The 17,600-nt window shown below is 32.6% G+C and overlaps 1 protein-coding gene across 1 annotated transcript; it reads left to right on the top strand.

The window, feature by feature from the left end:
• The first annotated feature begins 513 nt into the window (after positions 1 to 513).
• LOC129225165 (uncharacterized) lies at positions 514 to 13,709 on the top strand. Its single transcript, XM_054859734.1, has 2 exons — positions 514 to 783; positions 13,259 to 13,709. Exons 1-2 carry the CDS (start codon positions 766 to 768, stop codon positions 13,652 to 13,654), a joined length of 414 nt encoding a protein of 137 aa, XP_054715709.1. The 5' UTR covers positions 514 to 765; the 3' UTR covers positions 13,655 to 13,709.
• Positions 13,710 to 17,600: the final 3,891 nt, after the last annotated feature.

The raw sequence follows: 17,600 nt of genomic DNA, 5'->3' as shown, positions 1-17,600 counted from the left end.
GGTATGTTGAAAAGGTAAATGAGTGCAATTTATTACAAGAAAAAAAAATCGTATTTCGAGGGTCAAAATGAAAATTCCTGCACTCAATCCAAATTAAAACTCGCGTAACAGTTTCTTGTATCATTTTGTAAACCCATCATTAGAAATTTTTGCAATAGATTTCTTTTTAGAGTACAATTTGCAGCTAGTTTAAATACACTTCACAAACTGAATATATTTCAGCAATCTCCTACTCATTATCAGATATGGTAACAGACGACCAATCACCACCGCAGAATTTTGAATTTCGAAACTATGTTATTCCATTTCCCTTTTCTTCCATTTTTTGCTTGCGCATTCGTGCTTCTGTGATGAAGATTAAAAACAAGCAAAATCAGTCCGTAAACATAAGTGAAACAAACAATTCCAAGCCAAATCTCATTAGTCATTTCCTCCCAAGAAATCGGCAATTCACCTAGGAACAAATAAGGAAAATTACTTTGCGCAACCGCCCTGACTTGTCATTACGCCGACCCCAAACGACAACCCTATTTCTGCATATCCGTTACAAAATGTCTTCGCATTGTCACACCTCACCTTGTGGAGTTCCTGACGATGTGATGATGGCGCAGACGATTACCTATTGTTGTGAACGCGACCCCTGTTTTGTCACCTTGGCAGGGGCCTCTAATTGACCATCGAATATAGGTGCTGTATCACGGCTGCAACATCATTTTCTACAAAGAGTTTCGGTTTAGCACAGTTCTCTAAGCAGACGTGTGGAATATGGACATCAGAACTTTGGTAAGTCTCTACTTAACGTATCACTAAACCGCGATAATACTAATACACTTAAAAATTACTGGGAAAAAACCAAGAGCATTTTTACGCAATTTTATGACTCTTATGAAAGTTTAAATTTAGAACTTTTTGGATTTCTAAAAAATGGAAACTTTTCGTTTAATTTCTTTAGAATTAGAATATTGTGAAGTTTTCTGTTGCAAATACTAAGAATCATAACATTTATTTTATTTTTGTGTATGAAGTTAATCGTTACCGAATTTAAATCAACATTTTTCAGGGAAAAATTAGTTATATTACTATTTTCATTTTGCAATACTACAAAACGTTGTAGCCGAACATTTAAAATAATAAAATAAATACATAATAACTTCACTCTATATAATTAGCTATACACTTACAAGTAACCCTATATAAGTGTGAGTCACCGATTGTAATAAAACTCTACACATCCGGTAGAACACTTAAAAATATTGAACCCATGTTTTTTTTTTTTTTTTTTTTAATCGGTATCAAACACCTTTAACGGGGTGAAATTCACCCCTAAATATTGGATAAATGGAATTAGAGGGGACTATATATTTTTATTTTAAATTTTAATTACAAAAATTCAAATAATGATTCAAAATTTGAAAAAACTATACAACCTGTAGTTGACGTGTTTCAGGATTTTTCTGAAAATACTATTCATCGGGGAAAGCCATCCTTCGTAATACGGTTGAATGGCCCTAAAACTTAAATCTATCTTAAGAAGGTTTTGTTACATATATCTACTTTTTAGCTTTATAGTGTTTCTTGAACTTTAATTCTACTATAATTAGGAAAGATGTTACAGTCATTAGTAATAATACACTTTTCATTTTTTCCGCACATTTTGCGATTTTTACTGGTTTATATTTCGAACAGTTTTCAAAATCGAAATCTAAAAATTGACAGGATTACTTATCTTGTCAAGTGTGTTCTTCATGCTAAAATTTATTGAAATCGGAAATGGTGAGGTCAAGAAGGCTATTTTTCTGACATACTCATAGACAACTAGCCGCGCGAAGGGCCAAAATGAAGAGGGATGGTTTACCCCTATAAATAGTATTTTCGAAAAAATCCTGAGACACGTCAACTTTAGTTAGCTTATTTTTTTTTCAAATTTTCAATCTGTATTTGAATTTTTGTAATTAAAATTTAAAATAAAGGAATATTTATTGCACCTTCTAAGCCCCAATAATTATCCAATATGTAGTAGTAGATTTCACCTCGTTAAAGGCGATCTTTATCTTTTTCTTTTTTTGCCAATAAAAAAAAAAAAAAAAACACGGGTTCAATATTTTTAAATGCTCTATTGACGCCGACGTGCAAAGTTTTATTCCATGCGGTGATTCACACTTGGGTAGGGTTACTAGTTAGTTATACTAATTAAAATTAGTTATACTAATTTTAATTGATTTATGCCGAAACACTGCAATATATTCAAAAGTATATTACGTTATAATAAAGAGCAACTATTTTCGTCGAGCAATTTAATAGAGTTAATTAAGGTTTACAAACTTTTTTTTATATTGGGAGATTTTAAACATGTGCCACTAATTGATGATACCGTTTATGCACCATCTCGAGCCAGTCTATATTCTGGTCAGCATTATAGTAAGAAAGATAACATAATTTATAGGTTCAATTAAAAATTATAAATTAAAGAAAAGAATTGAGATGCGCCAGAATAGTCACCAATGAACGGCATCTTACTACTATTATATATGCGAAAGTTTGTCTGTTTGGATGTATGGATGTTTGTTACTCTTTCACGCAAAAACTACTGAATTTATTTTGATTAAACTTTACAATAATATAGTTTATGCATCAGAATAACACACAGGGTAGTTTTCACCCCGTTATGGGGGGCAACCCCCTAGGGGGCGATAAAACCCAATTTTCGTTTAAATTCTCTAATATGAGGATGGAAAAATACTTGCACATATTAACATTATATGTCCATCGAAAGCTCTGATTTTTCTGCTGAAGATGGCATCTGTTCCAAATTTCTAAGTAGAATAAAAAACGAGCTATGAGCTTTTTAGTTCCATGTTAGAAGGCTTTCCTCAACACAATATAGTATTTAGGGTATCATCTCAACTCCCTGACGATAGCGACGATTGTTGTATTGTTGACTATTTTTGCTTTTCGTCTGACTGTTCAAGGCTTTTCTCAAGTTAAATTTTAAAGTAAGATTTTCTGCACAAGATAGGCGAATAATACATGGATTTGGCTGATTATTTTCCAGTTTTACGCAACTTTGAGGCAATTAATGTTTTTTTTTTCTCAAAATTTAATTGTGTTAACTGGGTGCTTGATTGACCAGCAGGAATCTCGCCAACTGTTTTTTTGCGGAATCATTTCAATAGCTAAGGCATAGGCATGTGGCAATTTTTTCAATTGTATCTGTTTTTGAAGTTAAAAACTACGCGAACACTATTTTTCACTCATCGTATTTCCCCATGTAACCAAAATATCGCCATTTCTTTAATATTTCTTTCTTTATATCATTTGTTAACATGTAAAATGATCCGCCAACTAAATTAATCAAATCCATAAACAGCACAAGTTTGAGCACAATTTGAAACACAATTGCCAAACTTTACTACTTATTTTGGAAACATTTCGGATAGCATCATTTCATGGTCACCAGAAGTATCTCAGTATTTGGCCACACTATCTCTTCGATAAAATTAGCAACACGGTTTTTCAAAGTAGGGAGAGGGAGACTTATCCAAGGTATCCCAAAACGATTACCGCAAATTTCGTAACATTTTAAATCGCAGTAAGGGATTACGGGCGGCTACATTTTTTAAAAGTTTGTACTTCAATAGCAATATAGAGAGACGATTTTAGAATATGTTTAAAAAAAAGGTAAATCGTTTTAAACAAGTGGAGTTTAAATTCATATTTTGGAAATTCCTCAAATTTGTATATTCTTAAATGTCGTTTTTTCGTTTCGAAAAGTGTGCTATTTTGTCCTTCGTATTTATTGCCGTTATACTTTTATGGGTAAGGGAAAAGCTCGATTTTTAATCACGTCAAAGCAATGTGCTTTGAGTTATTTCAGTTACAGAAGAAAACGAATAAAACTATATATATATATATATATATATATATATATATATATATATATATATATATATATATATATATATATATATATATATATATATATATATATATATATATATATATATATATATATATTGTTTCTCACAATTATTACCCACCCAGACAACGCCGGATATTTTTGCTATGTAGAACAATCTGGTAACTAGATAAAGAAAGTTATTCAATAGAGTCTGCCCCCCCCCCCCCCAAGTTACCGTCGAAAAAAATATTTATTTTTTACCCGGAAATGCCAAATACATGCAAAACATTTTCTTTGTAGCAAAAAAAGTTCGCCGTTAAATCTAAATCTGGCCCTGATTACAACCAATGCTACTCACAAATTTTTTTTATCCTCCCCCTCCCTCCATGAACTCAGTCCTAATTCCGCCTATGTTTAATAGCTCTCCCTTCTTTGGTCCTGTTCCAGATTCAGTTTATCGTAATTCAGACTTGCTTTCACGTATGCGATTCTGAGGTAAAAATACTCATATAGCGAAAATTTGCAATTGACCAATGAAATCTCTTGCCAACTGACAGCTGTTAACTGAATCTGTCACAACCAGTGAATACCAGAAGCGGCACAGAAATTTTGCGGGGCTCCCTCCATCCTGTTCACCCTTACGTCCCTACATATATTTCACCCCTCATTTGAAAAAATCTAATGGACCCCAATTTCTCTGGCTCTCACCCGTTTCCTCAATGTGGGGGAGCCATGGCCCCCAGAGCTCTAAAAAATTGAGAGAAAATTGTGCACGTGTGAACTTCGGCTATTTACTTTGGTCCCTACTTAGGATGAAAATTCCAAGAGCTTTTTTTTCACATAGAGTAAACAAATTGTATGGTTTTTTTTTAGACACTTATTTAAATGTATTAAGTTCAATAAAAAATTGCTTGAAACGGCCCATTCGGTGGTTGGCCCAGTCGGGGATCCCCCCGACTAGCCGACCTGGCCAGTCCGCCCCTGTATCTCCCTGTCAAATTTGTTCGAGATCCGACATAAACTCGATTTGTATGTGGAACAAACATAGATATATGCACAGATATTCTTTGTTTTATTTATATAGATTTTCTGGAAGTAACAGTTTTGTATGAGGAGTACGTGTAACAGTGATGAGAGGGAGGTCAAAAATAGCTAAAATAAAAAGTTTTCCTCATTGTTTTTTCCCCTGTTATTTATTTATTGTTTGTAAGAGTTTTGACCACTATATTCTAGCCTTTCATGGATTCATTTGCACCAAAACAATCGCTTAAAACTAATTTTGAAGTTTTCGAATACAGTAAAACCTGTTAAGTTGACCACTATTCTAAGTTGACCGCTATTTTCAGGCACAGAATCAGATCTATATCATATAATTTAACCTTTATAAGTCAACTTATACAGATTTCACTGTAACATATTTTTTCGCCCATCACTTGAAAATTAATACACTTTCTTCATAAATTAGCTTAAGTTTATGTAGAATTTTTCATTTCACTTTATTCTCGTTTTTTCTACCATTTTCAATTTGACTGTTCTTTCAATTTATCATTAGATGATTTTTGTAAAACTTTCAGTGATGTTACACTGTAAAAAAAATCCGGAAACGTTTCTGAGTATATCGTGCAGCTGCGGTTCATGAAATTTTCAAAAACATTTCCGAGTATTTCGGAATTCTCTTTCTGTAATGTCCAGAAACGTGTCTGAGTATTTCGGAATCCTCTTTCAATGTTTCTGAGTATTTTGGAATACTCTTTCTGTAATTTTCAGAAACGTTTCTGAGTATTCCGGAATCCTCTTTCCGTAATTTCCAGAAATGTTTCTGAGTATTCTGTGCAGCTGTGGTTCATGAAAGTTTCGAAAACGTTTCCGAGTATTTCGGAACTCTCCAAACAATTTTCAAAAACGTTTCCGAGAATTTCAGAATCCTTTTTCCGTGATTTTTTCTAAAATGTAATTTTTTACTATAGTATTGCATACCATATCAGTTTCAGTTCTTTCATATCTAACAGCAATGAAACAAACAATTTTAGAATCATTCGTGGATTTTTTTTTTTTTTTTTTTTCTGAATTTCTGATGACAAATAGCATGGTTAACAGCATAACATATGCACAGTTATAAATTTTTGAAAATTTATGAAATATTATTGTAGTTTCATTCCTATTCACAAAATCGTCAGGGGAGGGGAGGGGGGGTACTTTCTCAAAAGTGGAATTGTTTGTTAAACAATCTTAAACTTCAGTTTTTCTCACAATATTTTCAAGACAAAATTATCAACATATTGTATTTTTAATGCAGAACTTAAAAACATATCTTGTATCAAACTTGATAGCTTTTATTTTCGGATAAAATTTGATAGAACTTACCTTCCCTTCGCGTCAAGTCTATTTCTCTGACGAAAAAAGTGTACCGAAAAGTGCCAACAGAGAAATTGGTGAATTTAAATATGACACCAAGTCCTCCTGTTGGAACCATTCGGGGTGATTCTTCTGTTCTTACCCTTTTCCAGTTCATCACAAATATAAATACTTAATCAAAATAGGTTACTGATTTTATTTTTACAATGTGCGCAAAATGCATTACATATTTTATTTATTAAAACATTGAATTCTATTGCATGATTACTCCATTTCATATATACGAGATCCCCCCCCACACCATACGAGTGATGGTGAACCCATAAAATGCTATAAAGCGCCCCCCCCCCTTAAAAAAAGCAATCCCTGAAAATGTCAATGGCAGTCTGCGTGGTGAACGCCCCTCGTCTTCTCCCCATATGTACATTGTATATTTAATTAATAACATAGTATTTAAAAAAGGATCACTTTTAAAACAATGATATGAAATAATATTTCTTTTTATTTCGGCTTGTAAATGCAGCTGTTCCATTTTTGCCTCTGACTCATTCCTCCTGACTGTCCTATATTAAACTGGTATATCCACGAAGGAAATGTTATTTACCGAACAACTAATGTCAAGGAATTTTTTATTGTCAACCACATTTAACAAAATGAATAAGCACATGAATTAATTGCATAACTATGTAGCTTACTAATAGATAACTGGGCCATTTTCTAATGGTATAAATATTTTTAAATAAATGAATAAATTATAATAAAAAAAGATAAATAATACTGGCACATTTTTTGTGAAGCATATTACAATACTAGAAAACATTTGCATTACCATATTTTTAATGAATTAAACAATTGATTTTTTTTTTTTGAACCAATGTATGTATATCCAAGTATTTCGAAATAACTTTTCTGTGATTGCTTTTCAAATATAAATCTTATTTCTTTTGCGTAATTAATCAGTTTCAATTAGTTACAACAAACAGTACACTGCGCCCACAGGTATGTAGGATAACTTTAAATTAATTCGATAAACCCAAAAACAGTTACAATTGGAGCCTCATCAAATGTAAATCAACAAAAATATAAATGTATATAACAACATGTTTTAAAATATTCATTAATACTTACAAGTGAACATGAGCGAAAGAAAATCTAAGTACCTCCATTACAACTGGATAAGTAATTCAAAGGGTTTCGTTTCATTAAGTATAAAAACGGGTGTTGAAACTATTCACGCTTGAACACACAATATATATGTAATCATGGTCGCACCGGAAATTATAAAGAAGCAAATCGTTATTAACTAACTTAATAGCTGCGTACATCGTCTAAAAAATGAAGAGCAGCCCAAAATGCAAAGGCGTAAAATTAGTTTCGACACAATTTACTACTATCTAGACATGAAATAACAAGCAATCCAATGCTAAACAGTTGCTGACTGCAGAACCATAGAAAAGGAAAAAATTAATCTCTCGTTATTTTGACTCACTGTCGCCAGTGTTGGAAGGATAAAATACGTTTCGAAGCATTGCGCCTCACTTCCGCTTCTAGATTTCTTGAAATAACAAAAAGCTTTCTGAATAATGAGGAGTTCGCTATTGGATGAAGGATTCTTACTGTTTCGGAGACGTTTCCGATATGTCTAGAAACGTTTCCGAAATTTGTTACAGTGTAGGTTCCACTGCTGGAAGTAGAACAGTTCGTTCTTAGGGTATTTTAATTGTTTTTCTTAAATCTTTTTTACTTTCTTCTGTATCTGATATGTTATAGAATGAAGTATTAGATTCGTGAAAATTTTCGAGTTCTGAATTTCAATGTGTGCTGAATAGCTGAATCAATTTTGAGGATTTCTGAAAAATACCTGTCATAGTGAATTTGTGTGTGATCCATCTTTTTTGGATATGCGACTTCAATTTCGGTAAACTTCTAGGAGAGCTCCTCCCTTGTAACGCCCAAAAAACGCCCTCTTTGCCATTAAGAGTCATCTAAAACTGAGTTTCCAGAACTGCAATTTCGAAAAATTGATGGGGAGAGCTCCTGAACCTTCCCTCTTCTTAACACAATCAAAGACAATCTGCAATGGCTTTCTTGGAGTTTCAATTTCGAAAAATTGCAAGGGAAAGTTACCGAACTTCTCCTTCCACTAACATTACCAAAGATCTATCAAAATTGCGTTTCTTAATCAAAAGGTTTGAACATTTTTGTAGTACGCCCCTCCCCTTCCCCCACTCTCATCAAAATCATTAAAGATCGTCTTAAATTTGGTTTTCAGGGCTGCAATCTCGAAAAAAATTCTGAGGAGTGCTTCCGAAAACTCCTTTTCCTAACGTCACGAAGGTCGGCTACAAGTGCGATTTTAGAGCTTCAATTTCAGAAATATGCCTGTCCACTAACCATTGATAGCCTGAAATCGCAATTTGAAGACTTTAATCTCGAAAATTTTCCGAGGGACACCTCCCGAATCTCTTCTCTACCTAACATTACCACAGATAGTTTAAAACTGTTGTTTTTAGAACTACTATTTTGAAAACGTTTCGGGCGAGAGTTCCCGAATCCACCCACTCTCCCTTACATAACAGAAGAGTATCTACAGTAACTTTTTTTGATATTTCAATTTCGAAAAAAATACCGGGGAGGGACCACCAAATCGTTCCAAACGAAGCCACCGAACCTTCCCAATTAATGTCTAAAACTGTGTTTTTACAACTACAATTTCAAAATTTTTCCGAGGAAGAAACCCCCGAACCCTCCATTTGACTGAATATTATACTTCCGACAAGGTTCAACTTACTTACATCCAGTAATGACTTTATCACAAATCAGAAAGGTGTATTATCCACTCTGTATTTTTTCAAAAGTTTGGAAAAAAAAAAAAAAAAAAAAACGTTTTTACTCAAGGGCCATGTTGTAAGTTTTGGGAAGTGAGACGTGTCAATCCAACAATTTCAGTTCAGATGGCAGTAGTTAGCGTTAACCCCCCCCCCCCTCGGTTAGTTTGCCTGGGAATTAGAAGCTTGAAAAAGTGTTAGCTTTAACCTTATTTAAAAGCGAGAAATTTTTTTTTTGGGGGGGGGGGGGATTTGCACCATTGAGCTTGGGGGGGGGGGGGATAGGCAGCCCTGGTATCAAACAATGTACTTAAAACAATTTTCCATATATGCAAATAAAATACATGCATATAACTCTTAGAACTTTATCAGCAAAGAAGTGTAACTCTAAAACCATCAGTTGAAAGTGCAATATTTCCAAATTACTTATTAACCACTTAAGAGGTCTCTGTTCAGACGCCTAAACGTCTACAAACTGTAGCATTCTTCATATGTCAAAACATAAAATTTCATTAAAAGTAAGCAAATGAAAATGCTTACCTTCTTTATGTTATATTTTTCCAGCTTCAGGTCGCCCTTGTACTCAGGCTGACCCACCCGGGGGCCCCATTTGTGTCGCGTTCTATGTCGACTTGAGTATCGAAACTAAAAAATTAGGCAGCTCAAATACCTGACGACGAGAAGTTTTTTTCATCAGATTTTATTTCACATACAACACATCACTGCAACTATTTACACTAAATTATTTACATGTTAACATTTAAAGACAACGATATTCGACATTTTCACCATACCGCACCACATGCGGTTTGAAGCATCTCCACTGTTCGAAGCACAACAACTCTCGACTGTTGCCACTCCCCAAAATTATGTATAAAAAAGTTAGTTACTAGGTGGCGCACAGCAGTCACTGATTTCCCAGGGGGTCCCCTAGGGTCTCGTAACCAAGCTTTTGCTTCTCCTGTTTACGATTGGAGTTTCGGTACCGAAAGTAATTGCTCAATAGCTTTTCCTGAAACAATGATTGGTATTCGGTTAACAGTTTCACTATCTACAATGTCTTCTAAAAGTTTTCTATCAAAGTGAACGGTTAAAGAAACATCAATTAAGAATTTACTTTTCAAGTATTAGACAGCGTTTTTTCTGCTTTCCATTCTGAAACGTCGAATAGAGGATTTGTTTAAGTTACGTTCCGATGGATCACAACCTATGCTTTTAAGCGTTGTTGTCAAGACAACAGCTGATTTTCTATCACTCAACTTTGCTGCATCAAGACTCACAGCAACATAATTATTTAGAACGTTCTTTCTACCTCTTTTTTTTTTGCAAGGGGGTAAGTCGAACTTTGGTCTGCATTTAAAGAGCAGCCATAACTTTCAAACAAGTCACATTTAACTTCATTTTCCTCTAAAGGAGTTGGTACTCGTTCAAACAGCAGTCTTGTATTTTCTTCCTCACGTTGCTTCATGTTTTTCGAAACTAATCCTCTTTTTAATGAGCATTGCTTCTTTCTTCAACAATTTTGCATCTACTTTACACATTTTATCAAAACAGCGGCGCCATTATTAGTATTATTCTCCAATGAAAGAAAAGAAAATTCACCAGTCTTGCTCTCTGAACATATGGTCGTAAAATTTCATATCAAAAGATTAAATTTGAATTTGATTCCCTCTATCTTGTACGAGAAGGACAGGCCTGTCCTTGCATAAATTTGCATAAATTTCTGAACACTCCTTCTTGGTGTTGCATTTTCAATGTAGAGCCGTGTATTCAATATCGAAATATTGTCATCGATATCCTTATAAGTTTTTTCGTACTATTTAATTTTTTGATAACTCATTCCCGAACTCTTTAATAAAATTGTTTGCATAAAATGTTCCTTCAAAAGGAACATTTTTAGGAGATGTGAAGTTTGGAAGCGGGTGCGCCGCTTCGTTCGTCGATGAAATTATTAGAATATCAGTGCTAATGAAAACTTTCTGAGTCTACTAATTTAGTTTTTAGTTAATGCTACATAATATTTTTCTGTTTTATAAAAACTGAATCCGTTTGTCAATCTATTTTGAATGCTGAGTTTTAGATGCTTTTTACTTCCTTTTACAAAAAAGGAAGTATTATATTCGCGAAAAAATTTTCACTCAAAAATCGACCTTAATTTCCATTTTACTCACCCCCGAATGAATGTTGAGTTTTTTTCGACTCGACCAGACGTGGATAAGTGCCTAAGAACGTGTAGACACGAGAAATATCCATTTTGACGATTTCCGAGTTAATTACAACGAGTTTTTTCGTGACGACTGTATGTACGTAAGTGCGTATGTATGTCGCATAGCTCAAGACCGGTATTTCTAGAAAGTTGAAATTTGATACGTAGACTCCTAATGGGGTCTAGTTGTGCACTTCCTTTTTTGGTTGCATTCGGGTGTTTCTAAAGGGGTATTTTGCCCCTTTTTGGGGAGAAATCATTGTTAATTTCGATGTAAATTCAAGTGGTTTTATCATTTAGCGGACACTTGGTGATATATTACCAGTCTTTTGGTCACCAAGTTTTGTCACCAACTTGGCGACAAAATTTGGCGATTTTTTTTAAAAATCTGATTTTAATTTGGCCACTGTTGGTCATATTTAGAGAGTAAACTATTGAGTCACATTAAAACTGCCAGTAATCAGGAAATGACATTAAATTGGAGTAAAAGGAAGTCATGTGATGCACACATCAGATCGTTTTCATAGAAAAACATTAAATTTAGCAATTAAATTGACATTGGAGTTAGTGTAGCCTCAAAAAGAGTGAAGAACTTCTTTTTATAAATAGGTGGTTGTAGTGAAAAGGTTATTTTTTGAATTAAAAAAGAAAAGAAAAAAAGAAACTGGTTGGGGAAAGAAGAGCACATCTGAGCAATTTTTTTCATTCCTTCATTTTTCAAAAAATATTATCGATTTGTCCCAGAGCAAAAATGTCTTTACAATAGAATAGTCTTTTCTTTGTGTCAAGGAATTTTTCGAGATTAAAAAAAAATAGTTCTTTGGTTTTATGGTATTAAAAAAATAAGCTTTCAATCAATGTCAATATGAACAAGCCTGAGGCACATATAAACACGATTAGAAATCGCAGGACAAACATCATACTTCAACGAAAAACCCTTTAACATAAAGATATACGTCGATACCGATGACATTGAATTGTTTGTGACCTACACAGATTCATTTTCTATTGTATAGTAACTGTCATGAAAAATATTTTTTCTCGAAACATTTGACTCTGCTCACTGACAAATTTTAAAGTTTTGTAGTATGTTCTGATCACTGATGGATAGACAAGGAAAAAAACTGGTAAGACTACATAGTGCACAAAGAATGTTTTATTATGTAAAGATTATTCTTATTAAATATTGCTTTTAAGCTTCATATCGAACATGATAATGTCTTATATGTTTACATGTTGATGTTTTAATTGATTGTAAATTTCAGTTTTATTGAATGAAAATATTTTGTCTTCGTTTTTTTTTTTGGAATTACTATTATGACATTAAACTGTTGACCCACTATTTAGTAACAAAAAATTCATAATAAATAATAAAATAATAATAATAAAATTAACGTCGAATTTAAGAACTGATTGTAGAAAAATAACATTATAATATTTACACTTTTTTAACATTTACAATACCCTACATTCTACAATAATATTAATATTACAGAGAAGACAGGTGAAAATGTGTTCAGAAATTCCCATCTTGATTATTAGATCTAACTTGTAAAAATAAAGAGTAATAATAAACTTATTTTAATAATAAAACTTAAGAATTGTCATAAATTTACTTAAATGTTCATATAATGGCTTATAATATTTAAGTTTAGCCTATTAGTTAGTTTAAATTATGTTTTCACTTGAAGAAAACAGTGATAAAAATACATACAACATCCGCTAAACAAAGAAGTTGTCACCATAGAAACATTAACTGGCAAATTGCTCTAAAAAATGGCGAAGAGGTTGAACTGGTACTGCCATTACTTAAGAATTTTTCAAGATTTTTTGTAGTTTTGTTTTGATTTCATAGTAAAGCATACCATGTTCATATGTACCCTATGTTATTATGTGCTCCCCTTTCCCCTACTGCATTTGGTTTACAGATTTTTTTAAAAGGAAGATTGATTTTTTTATTGCTTTTTTCAGAGGAAGATTTATCTATACATATTAGTGCTCTTTCTGCCATTTTGTGCTGGAACTCACCAAGCATTTTACTACCACAATGACCAGTATCCAATTCGAAGTCCTTACGTAGACGACAGCAGGTCTTTCATGCATCAACTTCACTTTCCTGAGGAACTCCGCAATCATCCCCTGTGGGATTCTTTTTGGGATGTCTACAACTACGACGGTCCTCATCAACAAAGTGGCGCTCCCGCCATTCAAACTTTCAGCTTCGAAGATCAACCAAGGAATGAGTACCAGATACCACGCAGAGATAGGCATAGATCTCTGCCAGACCCTGGAGCAATCAGAGACGAAGCTTACCAGAGATACAAAGACTATTTCTTCGGGAGATTTGGATCGAATTTCTTAGAGTGAAATTCAAATTGTCAAGGCGAAATTTGTACATAACTGTATACATAATAAATTTATATTGTGCTTTTTCTATTGTCTTGCTCATTCGCAAGCATCAAGAACTTAGCCTGAAGTGTAATGTCATGAAGGTAAATATGTCCTGATATCGTGGGAGGAGTACTAAAACTAGGTAATTGCAATTCAGCTGTTTCGAGAAAAACTCAATTTAATGTTTTTAAAAAATGATGTTTTTAGTATATTTTTGCTATATATTCAATGTAGGAAGACAGGCTTTTAAATAAGATTGTTGGCCGATAGTAATGAGAAGTTGACATGTTAACTTGCCTAATTGTTGCGTCAATGTTACAATCATGAGCTGTTGAACAATTAGGTGTGTGAACTTCCCAAGTTAAAGAATATATATATATATATATTCTGATGATCAACTTATCTAATTTTGAAAATTCTAAGTAGCACCTATGAACTGTTTACAGCACTTACATAAATGTAGTGGTATGTTGTGGACCTAAACTGAGGAAGCATGTTTTAATTTTAATGGAGGAGTGCCGTTTGACAAGTGAATAGGGAAAAATGGAATGTGCATTTCATTTATATAATCTTTCATTTAAAAATTCACTTATATGTCATTGATTTGCTTATTTATTAATAAATTGTTATATAGTATTCTTTTTTATTCATCAGCAACTAATTTATTCGTTCATTTGTTTAATATTTCCGTAATTAGTTTGCTTTGACTTAATTCATTGGTTAATTCATTTATTAACTTATTTAGTCATGCTTTCACTCATTTGTTTTTAAATTTTTTGAGAGATTTTTTTAAAAATTAAACAAATAGGAAACATTTTATTGGACAAATATTATAACTGATGTCTCGCGGTATGGTGGCTAAATGGTAATTTTTCACTTTAATTCAAAAGTACAAATTTACTGTAAAAAGTTTTTAAGAAAAACGTTTCGCTACAAGTTCTGTTAAAAAACGTATTGTTCTCTTTTTACGCACTGTAATTTTCAAATTCAATTTTCATTTTTTTTATTTTGAAAAAATGTAATTTATCTTAATTATTCCACTTTGCCCCGCATTTTTTTAAATGCAATTTTTGATATTAGCTGCCCAGTATGCTGGAACCATGGATTCACTTTTGTTCATTAAAGCAAGAAAATAAGAAAGATAATGCAAACAACTAAAATGTAACTATCAAAAAGTTAAAATAACAAACATGCATAGATGTTTCCCAAGTCAGTGATATATTTTTCAACTAAATTTAATTTTATAACTGCCGTGAAATCCAAAACATTTCAGAAGACATTCGAAACTACTTTGGAGCTTTCTATCCTGAAAACTACTTTTATTAATCATCGAAATTGAAATTTCTAGGGTAAAAAAACTTGATGTCATCTTGAAGCTAAAAAAGGATCCAATTTGTTGGCTACAAAGGATGAAATGAAGTTTGATATATTTTGGTGTTTTATGCAAGAAGGGCAATTATTTTTTTCTGTCAAGCAATTATTCTTGGGAAGAAATGTATGAAAAAGAAAAATATCATTGGATGGACAACACGTTTTTTTTCTATCAAATAATGAATTTTTAAATTCCATTAGACATTAGTCTCGAATCGAACTATTTTTATTTTTCAGATGATTGAAATTTATCATCATTTTGCTTTTCTTGGTTGTTTGAATTTTGAGCATAATTTCTTCTCTGCAAGTTCCTTCCTACTACAATTTACTATAAAAAATAGCAGTAAAATATAAAGAAAAACTAAATGAGTGAGTAAGGTTTTAAATGCAACCCAATAATTAGTTTTATGATACCGTATTTGTCCGCCAATTGTATTTTCTATTTGATAATTATTCTGTAAACTTTTACTTCCTTTTTTATAAATAATTCTTCCTTGAATTCATTAAAATTTATTGTCCACGAAACTGAGACACGTCAAATTTTCGTGGCGCCATCTAGGTAACTGATATTTCAACTCTATCCTTAATCCAATTCATAAATAAATAAATAAGTAAATAAATAATATAAAATAAACTAAATGAAAACAAAATGCAAAATAATAAAAAAAGCACATAATAAAAGAATAAATACAATTAAAAATGAACCCAATTTCTATTTCTTTAAAAATATTCGACGTTTTTACTCTCATGCGCCAGGACGAGAATTCGTGTAGCAGTGCAGACTGTGCATTTGATTTTAGAATGCTTTTCATCTCCTATTGAGGGAGTTTCGTTCTTTGGTTCTCGTGACATTCGAGAACTCATGGCAGTTAAGGGGATGGGGGGGGGGGCACTCCTACTTATGCTCCTTTTTATAGTCAATGTAAAAGACTGAATGGCACATACAGGCCCGTGTCCAGATTTTCAAAAAGGGAGGGGTTTTAAAGCTTCTAAATCTTTACTAGGGCAAAGTGGGGGGGGGGGGATTTCAATCCCTCACAGACTTCAGGTTTTTTACTTAAAATGCCGATCCAACAATGGCATTTCGATATCTGAAGGACTGTTGTGACCAATCCCTGCCCTCCAAGGATAATTCTAACTGCAAAAGTGACAGTAGTACAACTTCCTTTTACAACTTCTTTTTAATCAAACCCTGTTCGTTTCTTGGGGGGGGGGGGGGGGGGGGGAAACCTATGTTTTTTTTTTAATTAAATTTGTTTACTATGCGGCATATTGCAATTTCTATGAAAAACTACACAGATTACTTTATAATGCACCGTGTATATCAGGTTTTATGTTCTGAAATAATGCTTGATAAACGAAGCAAAGAACTTGTTGTAGATGCAAATTACACTGATATATTTTTCAATAATAGTTTTCCCAGAATATTATTCCAGTTTTTAAAGCTCTAAGAGTCGTAAATTGCAGGAAAACTTAAAAGTTTTTTTTTCTTCATTTTTTTCATTTTTTTTAAAGTCACTAAACTTTCAAATTGAAATTAATTAAAGTCAAATATACATTTTCTTCATTTGGTTTATTAGTTTAGCCCCAATGGGAGGGGTTTAACTCCTAAAACCCTCCCCTTGGACACGGCCCAGGGCACATATTCCAACGCCCAAAAACGATCAACCAAATAAAACATTTAAAGCTTAGTTGCATTTTCAATAGTCAAATAAAAATCTATTTCAGGAAATGAGGTAACTATTTGCTTTTGGTAAGAAACCTTTAATGAATCTTGACAAAAGTAGAACTTGCTATGACGCTGTAACAGCAATAAATTTTGTCAATCACACTGAAGCAGGAATTTATTGTTGTTAAGAATAAAAAGAACAATTTAATTTTACTTTATGTTTCATAATTGACAGTATCGAAAGTCTAGAAAAAGGAAAGATAAAATTAATCTTTTTTAATGCACTAAATTTGAAAATTTTGAATTAACTAATTTTATCAGGAAAGCAGCTAATGACTTTTTTCAAAACTTTACCGCTATGATTTTATAATTATAGGAGTTTGATTTATTCCACATACAAAATAAGAAGAAAAAAATAAAAAAATAAGGAAGTTATATATATGGGGGAAAAAGGGGCACATGTGAACAATTTTTTTCATTTCTTTATTTTTCCAAAAATATTATCAATTTCTCAAAGTGTCCCTATGATTGAATAAACTTTTCTTTGTGTCATGGATATTTCAGAATAAAAAATATTTCTATACTTTATGGTATTTTTAAGAAACGTCTTCAGTTGTTCATATGTGCCCCTATAGAGGGACACATGTGAACAGGCCTGAGGCACATATGAACATGGGTAAAAAAAATGCAGGAGAAGCATAAGCATTACATTTTAAAGGAGAATTATCAGTATGAAACATATACCTAAATAACAAATACGTTGAAGGATTTGTAACCTATACTGCGTCAGTTTCAATTGTACAGTTATTGTTCCACTAAGAAAACATTTTTTTTCCGAATATATAATTGCGCATTGTCAAATTCTAAAGCCTCGTAATCTGT

This window comes from Uloborus diversus, chromosome 1 (assembly GCF_026930045.1).
Source record: "Uloborus diversus isolate 005 chromosome 1, Udiv.v.3.1, whole genome shotgun sequence".
Classification (NCBI taxonomy): Eukaryota; Metazoa; Arthropoda; class Arachnida; order Araneae; family Uloboridae; genus Uloborus; species Uloborus diversus.
The sequence above is the reverse complement of the archived record's forward strand: the minus strand, read 5'-3'. Positions and strand labels throughout refer to the sequence as shown.